This window comes from Rhopalosiphum padi, chromosome 1, assembly GCF_020882245.1.
Source record: "Rhopalosiphum padi isolate XX-2018 chromosome 1, ASM2088224v1, whole genome shotgun sequence".
Taxonomy (NCBI): Eukaryota; Metazoa; Arthropoda; class Insecta; order Hemiptera; family Aphididae; genus Rhopalosiphum; species Rhopalosiphum padi.
In genome coordinates, this window is record NC_083597.1 from 67,077,543 (window position 1) to 67,089,676 (window position 12,134).

General features: G+C 29.5%; 1 protein-coding gene across 11 annotated transcripts in view; it reads right to left on the minus strand.

Annotated features, from left to right (window-relative positions):
• Positions 1 to 12,134, minus strand: part of LOC132918564 (rho GTPase-activating protein 21-B) — a 63,627-nt gene that overhangs the window by 20,060 nt on the left and 31,433 nt on the right. For all 11 annotated transcript variants that reach the window (XM_060979845.1, XM_060979855.1, XM_060979853.1 and 8 more), the window contains 3 exons: positions 6,079 to 6,198; positions 2,549 to 2,812; positions 743 to 1,841 (listed from right to left, as the gene is read on the minus strand). In XM_060979845.1, the coding sequence (XP_060835828.1) occupies positions 743 to 1,841; positions 2,549 to 2,812; positions 6,079 to 6,198 (1,483 nt within the window). The remainder of the gene's footprint in view (positions 1 to 742; positions 1,842 to 2,548; positions 2,813 to 6,078; positions 6,199 to 12,134) is intronic.

Consider the following 12,134-nt stretch of genomic DNA (forward strand, 5'->3'; position numbering starts at 1 on the left):
TCTACCTGAAGGGTATATGTAAATTCTTTTAAGACTCAGATTAACATCTTTTCTACACATATACCTAGTAACGTAAACTTATTAGTCTCAAAAAGGTACATTACATAGGGAATGATTCTTTTATAAAACACTCATAATTTTAAAATCAACTAACGATTTTTTAAATATTTTTTATCGTCAAGCTTTTTACGTTTTTGAATGATAATATACATTTTTAATTTCAAATTGTTTTTAGTAGAATATGTGATTAAAAACGTATGTTCTCATTCGAAAAAGCGAGGGATTTAAAAAATTATAATGATAAAAAATATTAAAAAATATATTTTTTAAATAAAGTGTTTTATTTCAACTAGAATTGTCTAAAAAAAATATTTTCAAAAACGTTAACAGATTTTGAATAATATGAGTGTTGTTTGATAAAATAATACTATACAACGATATTTATATAAAATTATATGAAAAATGAAAACATAAGGAAAAAGGAGTTGAATAATTGAATATATTAATTAAAAGAATTAATACATTGTTGTACTTATATTATGTTGTACACATATATTATATGATTAAAACAACCTACGTTGATAATGCTTATAATTATTTAATTGTTAAATAAATAACTTTTTTTCATTTAGTTAAAATATTTTTTGAAAATTGACATATATCCTTCAGGTAAAGCAAACCTCATGTTTTGCGCACGTTAGTTAGAAACATATAACTTATTATTATTTGTTGTCAAACTCACTACTGTAGCTAGTAATCGAATCGTCAGTAATCTCTTGTTGCTCTGTGGTGGAAGGATGTTTCTTATCGGTGTATAGTTTTTGTTCATATTCCATTTTCCTCACAGCCACATTAGGAACATTGTGTTTAGACGTTAGTCGGGCCAATTCACTCTTGTAAAAGTCTGTTTTGTCGTCGATTTTGCCGCTCTCGAACTGTTTGGCTCGCATGGAAACCACTTGTAGCATGCCTGTCTGTTTCGGGTGATGATGGTCCGAAGTCTCGGCGCCCGCCATCGGTGATTTAGTGACACCACTGTTGCCATCTTCGTGTATTTTTCCCAAAGTGTTAACAAACTGTTTGCCTTTTGGCTTGGATGTAATCGGTGGTGGTTGAGTGGGAGATGGCGTTTCCTGTACTGATGGAGAGCTACACTCCGCGAATTGCTTCGGTTGGTTAATTGACGACGACGACGAGAGTGAGGGCGGCCACATGGGCGGCAAAAGTTTTTGCGGCTTAGCATAGAACTCTTTGGTTGGTTGCTGTTGCTGCTGCTGTTGATGTTGAACTACGGGTCGGCGGAGAAACTCTTCCTTCTGTTCAAGACTTTTTTTTATCCGGGACATGATGACAGGGTCAACGGGCGGCGGTGGTTGCGATGCACCACTGTATTGCATTTGACGATGGAGCCGGTAATGCGTCGCCGAGTTGTCGGCCGCCACTTGCAACTGTAGTGCGTCACGACACGCCACCCCTATGTCCATACTGTGTCGGGCGTTAGGGTTGTTAGATTGCGTCGTCGCTGGCTTGTTTCGGTGGTGCGGGTAACCGCCGCCACTGCCGTTCGTATCAGCGACAGACGATCGCCGGACGCCGGACGTTCGGTGCGGCGATACGAATCTAGCCGCGGCTGACGATGGTTTTGCGCCACTGACACTAACACTGCCAATGCCACCGACGCTGCTGCGGTGTTGGGGGTGATCCCAGACGGTCTGATAGATGGGACTGGAATCGCGACCACGGTGATGATGGAAACGCAATTCGCTACCAGATGTCATAGCCGTTTTCAGGCGGCCGGGCCTTTGATTTGTTTCGGGATTGTGAGCCGTCTCGCTGAAATACTGCGACACACGTCAAATTCACGGTTAATATATTATAATACATAAATTAATAATCATATTATAATTAATTTACTAGGAGGCTCTACTCTATCACCAACTCAGTTATCCCACCATCTCTTTGGGTGAGTCAAAACACTCTGTTAACTCACACCAATCCTCCCTAGGGACTTTTCCCGCTTTTAATCTTGAAATTTAAAATATTTAAATAACAAAAAAAAATACGTATCAACGAAAATAAAATGTATACAACTTTTTTAAACGATGTATAAGACTTTTAACTTTAAAGTATTTAATTAATAATAATTATTATTAATTTATGATTATGTGACCATGGCAATTAAATTACGTGGAAGAAAAATTTACAAATCATTTTTATATAATAGACAGAGAGAAGATATAATATGTAAATATTATATTATAAGTTGTAGCACGCGACTAAAATTCTACAGTTATATGGATGAAAATCGACGATAGATCAAGCAAGGTCTAAAAAACGCAATAATAAATATAATATATATATATGTAGGTAGTTGGCTGCAGTATACACTACATGGTATTATTCACGCTATACGCTAAAGTAACTCGTATTTATTACGTATTACTCTTGCACCTTTTCTCGTACATACAATAATTAAATTAGAGAATCGTGCGTGCGTCATAATAATATAGGTTGGCAACAGTAGACAGACTTTATATTATATACTCACCAACTGTAGAATATCATTTTCCATGGGCACCACGAGCAAATAGAGATAGCATTGCGTTTGCTGGATGACCTGCACGACATGTGCGTACGACTTACCGGCCACCGTTTCACCGTTGACGCTGATTATGCGGTCGCCAGTACTGAGACCTGCTACACTAGCTGGACCGTGTTCCCTGACGTGTTTTACAAATATTGTGTCCATCGGTTCATCGGAAAAGGCGCCAGCACCCTGTCGCAAACCCAACCGTTCATCTCCGGCCAAAACCTGTAGATCGACATAACACATTATTGATGGCAAATAATCATCAGTCATCACTGTTAAGTTCTATAAAAGCAAACCGCAGAAGTGTATATGCAATGTGTGCCACAAGGAAAAATATAATATAATGTGTAGGTATTTATAATTGAGTATAGGTACATGTACAACAACTGTATTATTATCTATACCAAAAAAAAAACAAAATACTGAGAAATTGATTAGTATATCTATCTATATTTAGTATAAGTCACTGTAATAGACGTGTTACATTTTAATTCAATGATAAATCATTGTATACCTTAAAAAACGATTCTCTGCGGAGATAGTTTATAGTCAGCCTACATTTTTAAGGATATTTTTATACTAGTAATACCATAGGGCATAGATCAAACAAATTTTGACAAAAACAAATCTTTTATACTTTATAATAATTATCATATTATAGTAATATTACTATAGCTAATAAGTGTTATTAATTTAAAAGCCAATAATGACATAAGTACCACTACGTAGAACGGTGTGCTTATAAGTTCATAGAATAATAGATTGAAATTTATTTAAATACTTTTGAAAAATTAACTATGTACAGCAAATAACAATTCTGTTACCCACATTTCTATTATATTACAAAATATTATTAAAATTATCATTTTTCGTTAACATATGGAACATCGTCAAAATTTTAATTTGGAAATGTCTATAAAAAAAATATTATACACGTATTTTAGAAATATTTATTTAAAATTATTTTTTATAATAATACTATAATAATAAAAACATATAATTTCTAAATACCAACTACTTTAATGGAAATGTTAAGACTAAGGAGTTTAAAATAATTTATATCTAAATAAATATTATAAAATAGTAATTTGATTCATACACATTATATACACAATTATGTGAAATAAGAAAATAGTCAAAATCCATGAAAACTAAAAAGGGTATATTTTATGTATAAACGAAAAATACATTAATGATTTAAATAACTGACTAAAATAGTACATTCGAACTCTAGGATAATGAAACACTGTGGGGGATTTTAGTCGATGACAAAGATATATTTGTGTACACGCTTCAAAGTGTAATTATTCTAATAACAAATCGATGAATCCCATAAAGTAACTTATAAGCCACTTAGTAATATCCAATATACATGGATGTTAGTTTTATAATTATTGTATAACGCCGCTTCGTGTAAAACAATATAAGTCCACTACCTAGCTATTACGCATTCGATATAAATTTTTGTGATACTCATTTAAATTTAGTTTATAAAACACAGGTTCTAAATTCTCAAACAAAATAATTTAATCCAAACAAATATGATTGCGTTGAAACATAATACTATAAGTACTAACTACACTTTTAGAGCTGTTAATGATTTATTACGAAAAAAAGCTTTTAGTATTTTTTTAATGCACTTCCAAATAAAAATATACATATTGTAAATGGTTTAGATGAATTCATTTTTATTTAGTTTGACCTGGACGTATGCACTATGCGTTAATTTTTCAGCATTAACAACAGAGAAGCGTTCCAAAAAAAACAAACATTAATATATGCTATGTACCTATAAGCAGTAGGCGTATTTAGTTCTTACGTTTTATTTTGGCTACAGGTGGCGAGAGCTCATACATTCCGTAGAACACATACACACAAACACAAGGGAATAATAAGCAATTCTGACAAAGTCAAAAATACATTTTGTAACCAAAAATAATTGGCAACCAGGTGAAGTATCTCACAAGACATTACAGATAGATAAAATTATATGCAGTGAGATAATGTATAAAAACACGGCGGTGACAATAGATTAGTCAATAATAAAAGAAAAAAGATGCCTAGCGAAACTTAAAATATATAGCGTGAAATGTGTATATTCAGGCGCTCAAATTGAAGAACTGTGATTGTTATTTTTCTATAACCTAAAATACTGTGCATATATCATAATAGACAAAGTTTAAAAGTTTAAATAAAACGATGAATTTTTCTTATTAACTAATACTTGAATGTTTTTTTATTATATAAATTGTAATATTTATAACTTTATAGTCCATACAATTTTCATCTGAAAACTTGGCACAAAAGTTATATTATATATATAATGTTTATTAATATACAAACATACGTAGGTATATTATAATACACAATTTAAAAATTATTGAACGTTTCTTAAAAAAAAAAGGTTTGCACTAAAAAAATTTGTTCATCATATTGAAGATTATATGAAACATTAACGATCTATATTTTCACGGTAAAATATTTTTTGTAATGTTTATTAGAATGTATAAAATTGTACAACATGAAAATACATCAAACAATCTGATGCAAAAATATCAAAGAAAAACAGTTATTAATATAATATTATTATTATACATCGAGATTATAATATGGTTGTTACTAAAAAAGTACAAATCTTTATTGACTTACGATACTCGTATATAATTTGATTTTTCAATACTAAATAGGTACCTACATAAAGTAAGTCTTGTGATATATTGTCTATTTAAAGAAACAGCTATATCAATATAAATGACTAGAATTATTATATTTGATAAGCTCTCTTGTTGTGTATACATAGTTCAAATGTAACTCTTATCATACATGACACATAAATGTATTTTATAGAATGATATCCTTAGAATTTAAATGAATTTTTTTTTTTTAAAGACAAAGAAAAACTACTGACTTTATATACCAATATTACTGTTTATGTGTAAATATATTTTACACATATGTATACAATACCAAAATGTTCGAAGTTATCTAATACTGGAATTCAGTAATTAGTTAAAATTACTAAACTTAACGTATCCGATGAATCCAAAGACATTACATGTCATAATAATATAAACTAATGTTGCGTGGTTATATTTAATACATATACTATTAACCAACATAAACTTAAGGATACTGCGGAAGAAAAATAATTAGTTATACTATTTCTTGTATACACAGTAGTAAAAATATCAGTAGCTAATTTTTAACTGTACACTGAATTATCTTGTTTATGTTACTACTGGATGTGAGTATCTGATCTGGTCAAGGTTAAATGTGTAATTACTTAGAATTTATACTATAAAAAGGCCAACGAAGGCAATTTATAAAAAAAAAGAAAAATTATTTAAAAAAAAATCCAATGAGATTCATATTATATTGCTCACGGTAGATATGTTTTCTATATAAACGTTATAATATATCTATAGGACAAATTTAATAGAATTGGCGATTCTACTGATTATTTAGGTAAATATACACAACGCGCTTACCAGATATGATTCAGGTGGATAAACGATGAAATGGCGCAACGTGAAACCGAATCCATTTTCTGAACGGCGTATAAATAGTGACCTGGGACCACTAGCTCTAGGTTCTCCGCGGTTTTGGCTCTGTAAAATTTAAATTAAAACATTTCAAAATCTTAATCGATTCAACAGTACATACGAAATACTATCTATACAATATCTGTATTTTATAAATATTAGGTAAATACATTACTTATAAATATTATTAATAATAATATTAATTTAAAATGTTCATCTAAAAGACTACATAGCTTTTATTCAATATAAAAAATATTTTACGTGGGTCCTTGAAATGTCATAATGGCACAGTGTTCGGGTACAATATATAATACGTACATAGGAATAAAATATTAGCAATAATAAGTCGTAGTTGCTTTATCTTGGTGTCTGCGAGATGTATATATATGAACGGGGTCATTCGTGATCGTTTAACAAATAAATAATATTAATTCAAGTTAGATTAAAAAATACTAAATAGATATTCTAACTGTATTTAAAACTGTCGGGATGGATTTATTTATATTTATTTAGTAATATATTATAATATTATTATCATGGCATTTATAAAACTCTAAAGAGTATACATGGCAATTTCATTAGGTTTTTACAAAATTGCACGCTGCACATGCAATTATTTGTGCAACAGATACCATAATATAATATCTATAAATACTATATAGGTATACATTATACGTACATAGTTTATGTATTTTAAAACTAAATCTAATAAATTGTCTCATTGAACACAATGTTATACATAACAACTTATTGACAAAATAAAAAAAATTCAATAAACTTATTATTTTGTTCTTACGCATACGTTCAGACCACATATTTTATAAAATAACAAATTATTTTACATTTTAAATATGTCATTAACTAGCATTATATTGATCGATAGCGATCGATGTATAACAAATACAACATTTATTTTATTACAGTGAAGGTGTGCGATAGAATCCTATCCTTTTATGGACGAATATGAATATGAGTCGAGACCAGATTCTCGTACAAAATATAATACCTACCCAATCAAATGATACTGAAACAGTCAAACCACTATATAGATCTCATTATTCGCCATGTAAGGTACCATGTCTCAGCAGTGAACAACATTTGTATTTCAAACGCACTAATGCGAAGTGAACGTTGAAAATAATAAAAACAGAAGATTTTTTTGATTTTTTTTTTTAAATTAAATTAATAAAATATCAATATGCGATGTTAAATATTCAATGCGTGTCTGACAGAGAATAAAAAAACACCAGTAAACAAATAATAGTAAATGGATTTTTATGTCACCGCACTCATACTGAAAACCACTTTTGTGTCGGCGTTATTATGTTAAATATTTTATTTTTCGAAGATAGAAATGAATTTTTAGTTTCTTACCATAAATAAAAAGTAACCGTCGAGTTACAATATTTTTATTGACGTGTATAGTAAACATTATTTTTCTATTTTTCAAACGCTTATAATTATTATATGGTATATGCCGACATTTTTAATATCATGTGTTTGTTGTTATTTTTTAGGTCTAAACGAAACATTATTTTTAACGGATCTTTGTGACCGTAAGTTATGTACACGCATCAAATTAAAAAAATTTGGATTTATTTTAAATCTATAATATATGGTAATTTAATTAGATCACTTAAATTTAATATTTACTAACAATATATTTTTTATTAGAATTTATTTAGTTATTGTAGAATTTTAACCAAAAAACATCTAAATAATTCCTGGTACTACATAATTTACAAGCAAGGATATTATTAATAACCGTATGTTAAATTTACGACTTTCAACAGAGTTCATCCTTTTTAATGCCTCTAGGAACAGATTTATTTCCACGACGATAAGCACAGTGGCATCACATCGATTAATAACACTATGTCACTATGTCGACGATAGATCGAAAAATATTAATATTCAGTTGTAGGACCATCGACAATTTATGTTTTTCTTTTTCATCACATCATGGTCAATTGGTCTGCAAACAATACCGAACACCCGTATACGTGAATTTTAATTGCATCGTTCACGCGACTATATACGTTTATCCAAAGTTTGGTAAGTTTCACGCGGTATTGCATTACTCTATGAACTATACAAGTGTATAACATATAAATATATAATTCTATGATAGCATATATTATACAACATCATAAATGTATAACATAATCTCAACTAGGCAGGTTATATTGCCTAACTATATAACTAGGTAGTTATTATTTTATTGTTTTTTATAAATAAAACAATGTAACTTTTTTCAATAAATAATAGGCTGAAATTAATTATGAATTGGAATGACTGTGTGATGCAACACAAAAATAAACAAATTTTAACCACACCAACTATTTAAGTTATTAGTCCCGAGTCTGAATAATGAGGGTGGAGAATTTGTATTCGTGTATAAGAACTTAGGTAGGTACATATATATCCATACACATATATCCATCATTACAATACTACATAGATGATTTGTACCAACTATCTCGTGTAGGAATTTACATTGATATACTTTTTTTCCAAGTTACTCTCTGTAATCTATGTTTAGTCTATCGCTGTAAATCCTCTTTTTTTTCTATTGCAATAGTATGATAGTACGATGATCATTAGCAGTCTCTTCTACCTCACCAGGAAACAGGATATTCTATCCACTAGAAGATCTATATAATAGGATATACATAGTAATATATAGATATAGATCTATATAGAATAGTGTATAGTGAGGACGAAAACCTGAGAATACTCATAATTAGATAATAAAATAAAGAATATTATTACAACTATTTTATTGATCGTCTCTTCCTACTCTATACTCGTATCTTACCCTAGCTACAATAATAAAACTAAGGGACTATTTAGTTATTAGTATGAGTTATAAGCGCATGCGCACAAACGCATACCCTGACGTCTGAAACACGTAGGTATATTGTAGTAGTTGTCATAAATATAACTCTGGCAGTCTAGCTAAAGCAACTCGCGTGTCCTCGCACTCAGCCGACATCGTTCGATATATAACATAATACATACAGAGTGATTCACTAAAATGCTCCTCTTCGTTTTCCTTTAATAATGTATTTATTCAAATGCAATTAAAATTTTTTTAGTAAGTCTACTTAAAAACCATATTTCCTGATACTTAATATTTGTATACAATAAGAGGCTATACCAACATTTTTTCTTATGGGAATGACCTTTGTTCTCTAAAATTTAAATAATTTAAAAATAAAATAAAATTTTGGATTATCCAAATTAGAATTCAAACTATAGAAATGACTCGTTTACATAATCTCCTAAACAATTTACAGCAAAAGATTGATTCTCACTTGAAAAAAAGAAGTTTGTATCATCTCATCGAGACACTTATTATAATTAATGATATCAATAAATCGAAATAAGTACTTGAACATTTGAATCTCATGTAAGTATATTTAAATATTTCAAAAATCAGAATTTGAATACACATCTTATACACATCTATTTGTTATATTGGCGCATGCATATGTTGAAAATACATAATATTATGTTGTCACGCGGTTGTTTTCACAATTTTATAATTATCACATAGCAGCGACGGTGGAGGATACTTGATTTGCACACGTAGTTTATGCACTCAAACGTACGCGTGTATAATAATATTATATTATACGCAGCTTAATGCCGACTGGCACCACTGCGCCAGATACGCGTTACTTCCTAGTCTGATGACTAGCCAAATAATCACACGGGATTTCCATTATTATTTTCACTGTAATATAAAATTGAGAATTTCGTTTGTCAATTTTCGGCCAAATCACTCTCTCCAGTTTCCACCAGTTCACCGCCAATGACAATCGACAACATGTTCGCATCACGTTTACCCCAGTGGAAAAAATCATGTACAAATAATATTATACTACATGGTGATAATAAAATAATGATAATATACTGGTATATATACATTACATATTATAATTCATAATAATAATATAATTATGGTTTACGAAACCGCGACCACAACAGCCGACAGGTACACGTTATCATTATGTCTGGCTGTAGCAAAATATATTTTACAGCGTACACTACGATATAACCAAATTTGCTTGGATATTTTACTCAAAACATAAAATTACAGCCTATAAAAAATAATATACGTATTAAATTGTTTACCACAAGATTTTAATATTTTTTATGTGTACGTAGGTACCTATATAAGAAAAAATAGCAATACGATAGGCAATAATAATAAAATACCACCAATAACTGAAACACCAAACAACATATACTATCGAGTCGAACTTTATTTAAATAGGTACATATTATACGTAAAACGTATTACGCTACGCATCAATGATCGCCACAATGATGATGATATAGTAATATGAGGTAGGTTTAAGGTAAAAACAATAGACATGACACTTAAATCAAATTTTTGATTTTGGCTCTATTTTGGTAATTATATTGTGTCTTTTTATAATAAAAATAAATAAATACGAACATTTACAATCTAAAAAATTCAAAAAGATAATTTGGTGAAAAAAACTGTATACTTAACATGATGAAAGGTGACAAATTACCCCGAATTGTTAACTTTATATAAACATATATGATCCTTAATCCTTATAGGGACTAAATGGTTTGGAATGTATTTTGGTTTTGACGTCACGTATAGCCGGGGAGTGTAATACAATATCGTAACTATCCACAAAACAAGGAAGAAAAATAGTTGACGTCGATGCAATTAGATTAATTAATAGGACGTGGTACTTAACGCGTATATATATATGCAGTATATAAATCGGAACAGATCCTATAGGAGTGTCACTACGGAAGACAAATGAGTCAGATGAAAGTGAACAAAGATGATGTATTTAAATCGTGGTTACACACCCAGGCCCAAAGCAGTATCTGAATGAAAAGTATAATATATGTTTATAGACTGAGTACTACGAGAATCGACATGTATATATTGTAGTAAACTGCAGTAGTCTACAGTGAATAAATAAAAACAAACATTTAATTCATAATGAAAAAGAAGTACGGTTTTAGTTGGTTACATTCAATTTTGACATATATGAAATTTAACTGTGAAAATATTGTACATGAGACTTAAACAAGTATTATTTATTTACATTTTCAATCTGATTATATAATATTTACTATCCAACGAATATTTTACAAATCACATGGAATGATGCAAAGAAGTAAAACTAAGTTACTGTAGGTACACATAAATCACCAAAGAATAAATATTTTGTTAATAGTACTTATATCTAATTAAAACGACCTGTTTTTTTAATGATTCATAGAAATAATTAACATACAGAATATTAAATGTATATTAATGTACCTACACGTTTATGATCAATACAAATTTACGACTAGGTAAATATAATTGAAATAATTGTACGTTACATAATATATTAAAATAAATATTTATAACCATAAGCAATGTTCGCTAAATTTTAAATAATAATGTAAGACGCGTACATTTTACAAGAGACAATATCTTATCAATATATTTTCCTTTATGTATAAAAAGTATTAACATAAAACATATAGAATATGGATTACTAATTAAACATGATATACTTTAGTCTGTATAAGTATTGTAAGCAGTACGAACCTAACTTGAATACTCCTTAGTTTTAAATAAAAAATATAACACCAAAAATAAGCTGGCACACATCGTCATAATATAATATCTAAATGCGTAAAATAACAACTATATATATATATAATATTATTATTATTATATTATAATGAACACGATTTGCACGATTGCGGACGGTGCAAGGTGGTATGGTGACTTGAACGCGCGTTCTCCGGACATAATATTATTATATAGATACATAAGCGCGTGGCTATACACAATAATAATATTCAACTACACGCAGAATATCCCGAGGTGTGCGATTTAATCGTACAAAATAAAGGGACTTTTAAAATGTGACCTACTTAAAGAATATATTATGTACGTATATAAATATATTTTTTTAAATTACTTTCATTGAATAACCTCGCGAATTCCT